Source organism: Grus americana, chromosome 2 (assembly GCF_028858705.1).
Source record: "Grus americana isolate bGruAme1 chromosome 2, bGruAme1.mat, whole genome shotgun sequence".
NCBI classification, from domain to species: domain Eukaryota; kingdom Metazoa; phylum Chordata; class Aves; order Gruiformes; family Gruidae; genus Grus; species Grus americana.
In genome coordinates, this window is record NC_072853.1 from 1,613,483 (window position 1) to 1,624,477 (window position 10,995).

General features: G+C 57.8%; 1 protein-coding gene across 1 annotated transcript; it reads left to right on the plus strand.

Annotated features, from left to right (window-relative positions):
* The first annotated feature begins 3,939 nt into the window (after positions 1-3,939).
* MAFA (MAF bZIP transcription factor A) lies at positions 3,940-6,663 on the plus strand. Its single transcript, XM_054816308.1, has one exon. The coding sequence runs from the start codon at positions 4,493-4,495 to the stop codon at positions 5,357-5,359; it is 867 nt and encodes a 288-aa protein (XP_054672283.1). The 5' UTR covers positions 3,940-4,492; the 3' UTR covers positions 5,360-6,663.
* Positions 6,664-10,995: the final 4,332 nt, after the last annotated feature.

Here is a 10,995-nt window from a genome sequence, read left to right on the forward strand (position 1 = left end):
CTAAATGTCTTTTATTAACCTGTGTGTTTTGATATGTAAATAAAGAGTGGGATGCCCGGTCGGAGCGTTGTTTTGCTCTTTTTTTTTTTTTTTCCACGATGCTGCACAAACATCTCCTCGAGGAGCTGCTAATGCTGGCAGAGGAGCTGCTGTGCTCCCCAAATCTTTCAGGGGTTTTAATTATTATAACTTTTACCCCCCCCCCCCTTTCCCAGAAAGGATGGTTTTTCACTTGGTGTTTTCCTAAAAAAAACCCTCTAAATTCACTAAAAATTGCCCTGGAGGAGACGATGATGCTGCGAGTCCCCAGGGATGGCCAGTGCAGGGTGATGGTGGCCAGGAGCTTCGGTCCTTCCCGTGGCTGCGGCTCCCTAACGAGCAGGCTAACGGGGATTAAGGCTCGCGCTGCACTAATTAAGCGAGGCAACGAGTAGCTCGCTGAGAGCCGTGGCTCTGCCGCCCACCAGCGCCGCTGCTCCCTTCCTGGGGAGGATTGTAATTTATTGCCGGCTGTCGTTAAAGCACTGCTTGGGGGTGATTAATTTCCGAGCAGGGATAAACGCGGCCCCTGGAGAGGTGTCGCTGAGCCCCGGTGGGTTCCCCCGCTGCCGCCAGCAGCCACGAGACCTCGGTGATGGGTCCCAGTGGGAGGTTTATCCATCTTCCCCGTGAAACTGGGGATGCTGCGGTGATGGGTGCGTGGCCGGGCTGTCCCGGCAAGGACGTGCCCTGGGGAAGGGTGGTGATGCCTTGGCTGGAGGGGTGGCACGGGACACCGTAAACATTTCCTGGAAAACCCTCCTGCGGCGGGTGCTGCTGGCACAGCTCTTGGTTCCCTGCCGGGGAAGCAGGTGCCTGGCTAGTATCGCCCGCCGGCTCACTTTTCTACCTGTCATCAGGGTGCCTGTCCCCTGCCCTCCTCCTCCTCCTCCTCTTCCTCAGCGCCCAGAGCTGGTCCCACCATGGGCACCAGCCTCTTTGCGTGATTTTTGCCCCTCCCCAAATGATTTCTGATCTTTCTCCATGCGGCAACACCTGGATTCGTGCTGCGGATGCTGGTGGAGCGTCGCCAAGATGATACCACCAGCTCATGGGGTGCAACATAGTGGACACCACCTTCACCATGGGGTGAGGTCTCCACGAGGGCTTCCCAAGCCAGCAGCACCCCAGACTGGGTGCTGTGCACCATCATCTTATCATCGACCAACTGGGGAAACTGAGGCAGCACCCACGTGAGCACCTAGCACCCAGCTCCGCTCGAAGGGTTAAAGGGGCACACGAGCTGCCCGCTCTAAAAGCAAAAGGTGACGCCATCCCGCCGCCATCCTGCGGCCACCAACCTGGTTATGTCACTCGACCGCCTGCGAGTAAACTTAGATGACCGGTTCGGCGTGGCGGGGAGGGCTGGGGACATGCCATGGGGCCCGGCCGCGCTCCCCCGGCCGTGTCACTGTACCCGGCCACCCCGCTAAAAATACCGAAGAGGGGTGTCGCGGGCGAGAAGCGGCCCCGTTGGAGCCCGGCCCGTTCCTAATCCCTTCGTGGCTCCTGTCCCATTGCGGGTGGCAGCTGTTGATGGGGGCCGGGTGCCCCCAAGGTGCGAGCGGGTCCAGAGAGGAACGTGGTGCCAGGGGCAGGGAGGTGGCACCGCATCCCGGACTCCCCCCTTTCCCGGTGTGGGACCCCGACATCCCACTGCACGGGGACATTGACGCTGCATTCGGGGTCACCCAATTAAGCAAATACGGGTTAAAAACACGCCATGAAAAGAGGTTTTTGTCGCAAAAACATCAAGACACCCTTTTTGTCCCCTTCTCTGCCCCTTATCCCAGTTTGGGGGGGGGAGTGTCCTGTTATCCCCTGCCCAAGTTTGGGGTCTCCAACATGGGATATGTGTCCCAGGGGACACACACGGGGTTTTCTCTGCATCTGTGACCCTCCCCAGGGGACACCCCCCTGCCCTTTCTGCCCCCACTCAATTTTAGCTTGATAGGAGGAGAAAGACAGGCAGAGGGACACCAAGCACCCCAAACCCTCCAGAGGCCAGATCAAGTAAAAGAAATTATGCAGGGTTTTAATTGCTGGGGATGCAGCGGGATAAGGGTGATCATCCTTAAAAAAAAAAAAAAAAAGAAAAAAAAGCTTCTTTGCATTAATTTGGCCCAAATAATCCCAAATAATCAGTTCGCACCTGGGGAGGGCAGTGTCTCCTGTCCCCAAGTCCCCGAGTGGGGATGGCCATCAGCTGAGCGAGGGGACCATCACCCCCCCACATCCCATGGAGCTGCCCCTGGGGTGCAGTGGGGCAGGATGTGGTGGGACCCAGGCCACGTCCTGCGAGTGATGGGTCCCGAGGGGGATTGCTGGGTGCTGGGTGGGTATTGAGAACCTCTATGGGATGACACCCGTCATCTCTTGGGGTTAGGTGGGACAACTTGATGGCGACTGCCCCGTGCCTCAGTTTCCCTCAAACACCTTGGTGCGGGGATCAGCTGTGCCTGCAGCCGGGCTGCTGTGTGCCCCCATCCCGGGCCTCGGTGCGTGTCCCCATGCTAACCCTGCCCCCCCGAGCGCTGTCCCTGACCCAGCCGTTGTTAACCCTGACTGTCACCCCAGCTCCCCAAACATCCTCATCCCTCCCGTGCTGCAGCTCCAGCAGCCACGAGGTGGCAGGGCTCGGAGCAGCGTGGCCGCATCCAGGCCAGGGCCTCATCCTGCAGTGGGCTGAGCACCCCATTGCCACCCGACCTGCTAACGCTTGGTGCCGGTGATGCCTTTTCCATGTGCTGGGATGGCGGTCCTCGTCCTCGAGCTGGTGACGCTCCTCGCCACGTGCCAGGCGCAAACGTCACCGTCCCACGGCACGAAGCCAGAGGCAGTGGTGAAACTGGTCCGGCCCGGGCGGTGCATGTGAAGCCAGCTCCGGCGCACGCGCCTGTTCCCCAACCACCAATGGCTCATGGGAACATCTTAAAAAAAAAAAAAAATTCCCCCAAAATCTGAAAAATGTATATATGGCATCCTACAAGGATGGCAAGCACTCCCCGTGCCCCTGGGAAGGATGCTGGGCAAAGCGAGATGGGGAAGGGGCTGCACCCCGATGTTCCTGGCACCCGCAGGGGTGCAGGAGGCCACAGTCCCTCAGCGAGGTGGCGTGAAACCTGATTTGGGATTAATAATCCCCATTCTGTGTTTTTCCCCATTTATTTGGGAGGAAATTATAATTTCTTTTCTATTTTTCCCCCACTTCTCGCTCAGCCCGGCTTGAGCCCAGGGTGCTTGACGGGAGCAGCGGGGGGTGAAGGCACATGGTGGGGCCGGGGGTGCCCAGGGGGTGCAGGGGCGTTCAGGGGGGATGTCCGGGGGGTGCAGGGAGGATGCCCGAGGGGTGCAGGGAGGATGCCTGGGGGTTGCCTGGGGGGTGCAGGGGGGATGCTTGGGGAGTGCCCGGGGGGTGCAGGGGGGATGCTCGGGGGGTGCAGGGGAGATGCCCAGGGGATGCCCGGGGGGCGCAGGGGGGGGATGCCCGGGGCACAGCCCCCCCCCCCCCCAACTCCGCTCCCTCCTCCGGAGCGACCGCGGGCAGCGCTGAGCCCTCTCCCGGCGGAGATTGACAGCCGCCCCGGGGCGTTGCTATGGGGATATGCAAATCACAGCGGGCGGCCGCCTTTCTGATAGGTGAAAAGCGATTAGTCCCGCCTCGGGAGGCGGGGCAGGGCCGTATTTCCCCTTTATATAAGGCGGCGGGCTCCATTCAGCTCCTCGGTAGCGGCGGCGGCAGCGCCGAGCACGGGCAGCGGGCGGGCAGGCAGGGTGCAGGCAGGGGGTGTGGCCCCCGCCCCCAGGGCGCCGTGCCCGTGTCCGGGGGGGGGGGAAGAGGAGGAGGAGGGCGGGGGAAGGCTCGCAGCCCGGGGAGGTGGGGCCGGGGCAGGTGCCAGGGGAGGCAGGAAGGGGCGGGCAGGGCGCTGCCTGCTCCTCGCCATTGGGAACCGGCCGCAGGCAGCGGCGGAGCCTGCCCCGAGGAGCCGCGGAGCCGTGCTGGAGAGCGTCCGGTCCCGCATCCACGGGACTCCGCTTCCCGGTGGTGGGAGAAGAGCGGCCGGACCGCAGCGCCCGGCGGAGGGTGCCCGGAGCCCGGCTGCAGCCCGGAGTAAGAGCCCCGGAGGAGGCTCCAGCAGCGGAGCCCCGGAGCCCGGCTGCAGAGAGGTGCGGAGCCCCGGACCAAAGTCCCGACGGAGGTGTCCGCCTGCAGCCCGGAGCGGAGCCCCGTCGGAGGGTCCTGGAGCCGGGCTGAACCCCGCAGCGGAGCCCCGTCGGAGGGTCCCGGAGCCCGGCCGCACCCGGGAGCGGAGCCCCGTCGGGGCAACTGGTTGCCCGGCAGACAGAGCCCCGGAGCCCGGTCGGAGGAGGCTCCCGGAGCGCTCGGGACCCCGCAAGTTTCGGTGAACGGCGGTGCCCGGGGGCTCACCCCCCGGTCCCTCCATGGACTGAGATGGCCTCGGAGCTGGCCATGAGCGCGGAGCTGCCCACCAGCCCCCTCGCCATCGAATACGTGAACGATTTCGACCTGATGAAGTTCGAGGTGAAGAAGGAACCGGCGGAGGCGGAGCGGCTGTGCCACCGTCTACCCGCCGGTTCCCTCTCCTCCACCCCGCTCAGCACGCCCTGCTCCTCCGTGCCTTCCTCGCCCAGCTTCTGCGCTCCCAGTCCCGGTGGGCAACCGGCTCCCGGTCCCCCAACTACCACCGCCGCCTCCCTGGGCTCCAAACCGCAGCTGGAGGAGCTGTACTGGATGTCGGGTTACCAGCATCACCTCAATCCCGAAGCTCTCAACCTGACGCCGGAGGACGCGGTGGAGGCGTTGATCGGTGCCCCTCACCATCATCATCATCACCATCAAGGTTACGAGCCTTTCCGACCTCAACCCTTCGGTGGCGAGGAGCTGCCACCGGCCGCCCATCACCATCCCGGCCATCACCATCATCATCATCACCACCTGCGCTTGGAGGACCGCTTCTCCGACGATCAGTTGGTGAGTATGTCGGTACGGGAGCTGAACCGGCAGCTGCGGGGCTTCAGCAAGGAGGAGGTGATCCGCCTCAAGCAGAAGAGGAGGACCTTGAAGAACCGAGGCTACGCTCAATCCTGCCGTTACAAGCGGGTCCAGCAACGGCACATCTTGGAGAACGAGAAATGTCAACTCCAGAGCCAGGTGGAGCAGCTCAAGCAGGAGGTGACCCGTTTGGCCAAGGAAAGGGATCTGTACAAAGAAAAATATGAGAAGTTAGCCGGCCGGGGCTTCCCAAGGGAGCCCTCCCCATCCGCCGCCCCCAAACCCGCTACCGACTTCTTTATGTGAGCCCCGGTGTGTGTGTATGGGGGGGGGGGGGGGTGTCCCCCTTTTTCCTCTCCCCTCCATGTGGGGAGAGCAAACCTTCTGCTTGTATAAAAAAAAAAAAATAATTATTTTTTTCCCCCCTTGAAATTTTGAGAAGGGGGAAGTTGCAACTCACCACCCCCACCCGTCGGGACTCGGAGCGGGGGGTCCCGGGGCAGGGATGGGGTGGCGGGGGGGGGGGGGGGGGGGGGGGCGGACCTGGAGCCAGCCTGCATGCGGGACGTGTACGGCGCGCCTCCCTCCTCCCCCCGGGAGCATCAGCGCCGTCCAGGTGGCTTCTTCCCCCCCTCTTCTCCCCCCCCCCCCCCTTATCCTGCGTGTTTCACCCCCCATTTTATTTTATTCTTTTTTCGAGGGGTCTCCAAGGATCGTCCGGGGGGGTCCCCGGCAGCGCTGCGCCCTGCCCGGCCCCGCCGCCCGCACCCCCCTCCCGGCCGGCAAACCTGAGCCACATTTAACTTATTCACCCTTGTAAATATGTAGAAATTAGTTAGTTTTCTGCCTTTTTTTTTTTTTTTCCTTGAGCCTATATTTTGCTTGGTGATTTACGAAAAAAAAAAAAAGACAAAATCCTTTAGAAAAGAAAAAAAAATACACGAGTCTTAAAAGTTTGTATGTAATAGCATGCAAATAATATCCGAGTTAATTTAACGATGATGGGAAGAAGCCGAATGCACTATATACAGGAATCAATTGGGTTAAATAATACTGTTTTATAGAGATTTAAAATTATCTATGCTCTTAAAAATAGTGTGTGTGTGGGGGGGACAGGTAACAATTCTAGGGTGACCTGAAAGGCAATATAGTAATATATGGACTGCAAACGGTTGGCTGCTATCTCACTATGCACCAGATTTATTTATTAACCCTCGGGAAACGGAATATTATTTTAACCTCGATGTTAGAAGAAGGAAAGAAAATGCACATTATTTCTCGCGCAAAAGCAAATACTACGAATTCGTGCAATTGTGCTTGGAGCGAAAGCGGGGCCGATCCTGCGCGGAGGAGCGGGGTTGTGTTTGTGGTTTGTTTTTTTTTTTTTTTAACAAGTTGCTTATTTAAAAAAGAAAAACGATAAAAAAAAAAAAATTAATCTTGGGGAAAACACAAGGGTCTTGCGGACAAAGCGAGCTTGGGAGCCTGGTGCATTTTAGGTACTGATCGTGCGAAGCGTTTTTAACGACCTGTTGTTTCGATTTGTGACGGTTTTAACGATGTTGCATCAAGATAAAAACTTATATTCAACTAGAGCCTGGGTCGGCTTTTCTCTCAACCGGGGGGTCCCGCAGCATCGCCTTTTCGTTTGGGGTTTGCTGCTTCTTCCCTTTCGGTCCTGGTACTGATGCAAAATCCTCCCCGAGCTCCCGCCGGGTGAGGGGTTGCGGCGTGGGGGGCTCGCAGGGATAAATCCAGCGGTGGCCATCACTTGCCAGCCAGGGACCACCATCGGCTCTGCCCCACTGAACTCTGGCTTTTCACTTTTCCTGCCCCTTTTTTTTTGTTTTTGTTTTTTTTTTTTTTTTTCCAGCCGGGTACTGCGGTGGTTTTGGGTTTTTCCCCCCTCCCCGGCCGGACAGTCCCAAAGCGCCCCGGACACCTTCGTCCCCGTGGTTGCCAAAAAATCACCTTCGTCCCAGCCTGGATCCAGTTTGGTCCCAGCTTGTCCGACACCATCCCGATGAGCTGCTGGCTTGATTTTAAACGGTAATAAATAAGATTTTTATTTTTTTTCTTTTTCTTTTCCCCTTTTGGCTTCTCCCTGTTGAGTTTTTAATTAAAGGGAGGGAGGAGGGGAAAGAAAACAAACTGAACATACACTTTCCCTAAAGGAAAGCTTTAGGGTTGGTATTTTTACAAATCTTTTGGGTTTTTTTGGGACTGTTTGCAGGGACGTACGTCCCCACAGCTCCGCTCCGTGCCGCTGGGAAGCCTGAGCGTGGCCATCCTGCTCGCAGCTTTCCCTGGCCACGCTGGGCTCAGCGGGGCAATTTGCAATGCAGCCCTTGATCCAACATATTTCTGAGTATTTTATATATTTTTTTAATATATATATATTTTTTTTCCTGTTGTATTTTTGCATAGGCTCAGCCCACAGCAGGTCCCTAGCCAGGAGCTGCCCCGGCACTCTGGCTGCGGCGTGTTTCCTCCTGCCGCCCTCCATAAATCACCGCCGTGCTGATGCAACCCCCCGGGACCGGCTGTCCCCTGGCTTTTGGGGTGCATATGGCCCCAGGACCCTCTGGCTTTGACTCCCCTGCACCCCCCAGACCTCACCCCCTTGTTTTCTTCAGCCGCTTCGGGCTTATTGGTGTCTTAATTTTGTGTCCAGAGGGTTTTTGAGCAGCTTGAGCTCAGCTCAGTATCAGGCTCGGGTTTTGGGATGGGAGCTGGGAGGGACCTCAGCCCCATGGCTGATGCACCAGGACTGGGCAGAAAAGGGGGTTTCTGGGGTGTTCACCCCCTATTCCTATTTCATATTTAGAGCAGGGGAGGCTTTGCAAACCTGGCTCTAAATATAAATATAACCGGTCCTGCTGCCTGCGCAGCCTCTCGCAGGACATCGCCTCCTCTCCTTGGTGTTTTTTTTTGGGGTGGGCTCCCCAGTGGGTTACTCCCCAACTTTTCCTCCCAACATCCTCCCCCTTGGCACATTTTTTTTTTCTTGGGGGGGAGAGCACTTTCAGCTGCCTTCTCTGTGATTAAATAAGGAGAGTTTGGGGATGAGAAGAGGTTTGGGGCCAGCACCTTTCCCAAACTGTCCCGGGGACCCCAGTTCCCCCCATTATTCCCTCACCCCTGGATCTCGCCATGGTCCGTGCTCCCCGTGGGCATGTCCCGTGTGTTCCCGGGGGCCGGTGCCCCCTTTGCCAGCTGTGGTGGGGCTTGGCTGGAGGAGCAGAGCTGACTTTGGGGCTGTGTGGGGTTTTGGGGGAGTTCTGCCCTGTGTGTGGGGGTCTCACCCCAGGGTCCAGCGTGATGCTCGCGGCTGCCATCCCCTCCTGCCCCGCAAAGCCTTTCCCCGCTGCCTCGGCAGGGCGAAGGCAGCAGTCTGGGGATGAGGACTCCTGATTTTCCCCCCCCCCCCCCCCTTGGTGCCCAGCACCACTTGGCCCCTCTGTCCCCCTCCTCTTTGATTTATATTTGTTTTGTGTGTGGTTTGTTTTTTTTTTTTTTATTTTTGTTTTGTGGGGTTTTTTTTGGAGGGATGCAGCAAACTAAGCAAGACGCTGCCTGGGTCTGACCATGTCGCTGCCCTGGGAGCAGATTATTTTGGAGATTGTGGTGTTACCCCTTCCCCTTCACCCCCGATCCTTCAAGGGCAGCTTTGGGCAGGGGAGCAGGGATGTGACATCCAACTTCTTGCACCGCTGTGATTTTTTTTTTTTTTTTTTGTGTGTGGGTGTGTTCCTCACTGATTATTTTTTTTTCCCCCAGCACCTCCTGGAAATCCCCCCAAGCAGGGGAATAGCTGGAGCAGGGCACGGGGTGTTACTGCCACCCATTAATGGTGGTCCTCCACGGGGGACCTGGTCCTATAGCATTTCCCCAGGGAGATTTGGGGAGTCCAGGGCAGAGTCTCACCCTTCTGCTTTGCTCATCCTCTGCCCCATCACAGCATTGGGGTGCAGTTGTCCCACCCCCGGTGATCCTCATCACCCCAACTTGCTCTGGGCTGCTCACGCTCCTTGTGCTGCCTGGGGGTGGCTGTCCTGGATCTGGCCCTACTCCTATTTCGTGAATAAATAATAAAAATTAAAGTGGCTTTTGCCTGAATGGGGCCATTTTATGAATTGTCTCCTTGTTGGGGCCGGGAGGGCTGCGTCCCCCCCTGCACTGGGGGTGTGCGTCTGGGTGCTCCCTGCTTGGTTTTGCAGCGTCTTTTGGGGTGACTGCAATAGGTTGAACTTTGCCGCAGGACCCTGCGTTTGTGCGTAGTCAGAATGTGTCAGCACGTGTTTCGGGACGGACGGGGGTACGTGTTGCGGGATGGGGTGGCATGTCAGCGTGTGTCACCCGTGCTGCAGGGCTGCGGGTGTTCATGGGGTGCCACGTATGTGTGTTAAAGGAGGCTGCGTGGATTTTTGGGCTGCTCTGACTTTTTTTTTTTTTTTTTTTAAAAGATTCCCGCCCCCCCCCCCCCATTTCCCCTGATCTCTGAGCAGGGCTGGAGCCCCCTTCCCCAAGTGCCTGCTGCCCTTTAAACCTGCTCAGGGTCTGCACGGGGTTGCAGGACCTCGGGACACTGCTTGCTCCCTCCGGTGAGGATCCACAGCCCCCGTACCCATCTTGGGCATCTCCTGCACCTCAGCTCCAGCCTGGTCCTGCAGCCTCGGGGGGGATGAAACCAGCAGCTCTACGGTCTCACCCCAACTCCAGTGGGTGCACCAAGGGGTGGTTGGCTCTTGGGGTGGGGGTGCGGGGACAACTCTTGGGGGTTGGCATGTGGCCACCTCCATGCCACCCCCCTGCAGAGCTTTTTAAACCCATTTTCAAGCTTTACTTGCACATTGACACACACTTGAAGGTACCACGGGCACCGCTGGGCAGGGAAACAGCTGAAACTCCTCCAGCTGTCCCTGTTGATGGGTTTTACACCCCTCTCCCGCTGGGCAGAAGGATGATTTTGGGGGATACACAGTCCCAAATACAGCAGCACCCTGAGGCACCTCACCCAAGCACACACAGGGTGCCCAGCGCCGGTTATAACCCCCAGCAAAGCCACCCACCAACGGGTGCCATGAGCTCTCTGTCGTCCCCGAGCAGCGATGAACCGGATCGTTGCAGCTAACTGGGTTTCTGCAAACAGGCAGAAAACCACAACAGGCCAATCAATGCGGCATCGCCAAAGTACCCCTCGCTCCTTCTTGCTCAATTATTGATGCTAATACCCGGCAGGTTTGCCACCGAGCTGCCGCAGCTTGTTCCGCACAAGTCCTGACATCTTGGTAACGCAACTCCAGCCCTGGGATATTAAATTGTGGTTAGGAAGCAGAGTGGGCTGCTAGGAACACATGAATTTGGGGGTTGCATGCACTGGAAAAAGCACAAATTAATTAAAATTCCCAGCAAAATAAATCCCCCAACAAAATGAAACCCCCGCCGGTTTGCAGCGCCGGCTCTGAGAGGCCACCCTTGGGGGCTGACCCACTGTGAGCCGTGTCGTGGCTCAGTTTGGAGCTGATATTTTTTTGGCTCGAGCCGATCTTTATATTCTGGCTCGGCCAAAGTTTGCCTTTTGCATGCTCCTTCCCTCCCGCGCTCTGGGCCCAGCTGCCTCCTCGGTGCTTCTGCATCCCCGGGAGCCAAACGCTGCCCTGCTCACCATATATAACTATATATATATATTTATAAATACTCACATATACATATATCACCTTGGCAAAAGAGAGCTCATTTGCTTCTGCCAGCTCATGGGCTCGCTCACTTTGGCACTCGCACGGCTCGTCCCTACGGCTGGGATTTATTCCTAGCGAAGTGCAGAGCCCTCTGCCTTCCCCCAACCACCACATCCCTGTTGCATCCCGATATCGCCTCTAACCTCAGCGGGACCCGAGATCCTTCCCGACAGCCAGCACGTGGGAAACCCCCCAGGGATA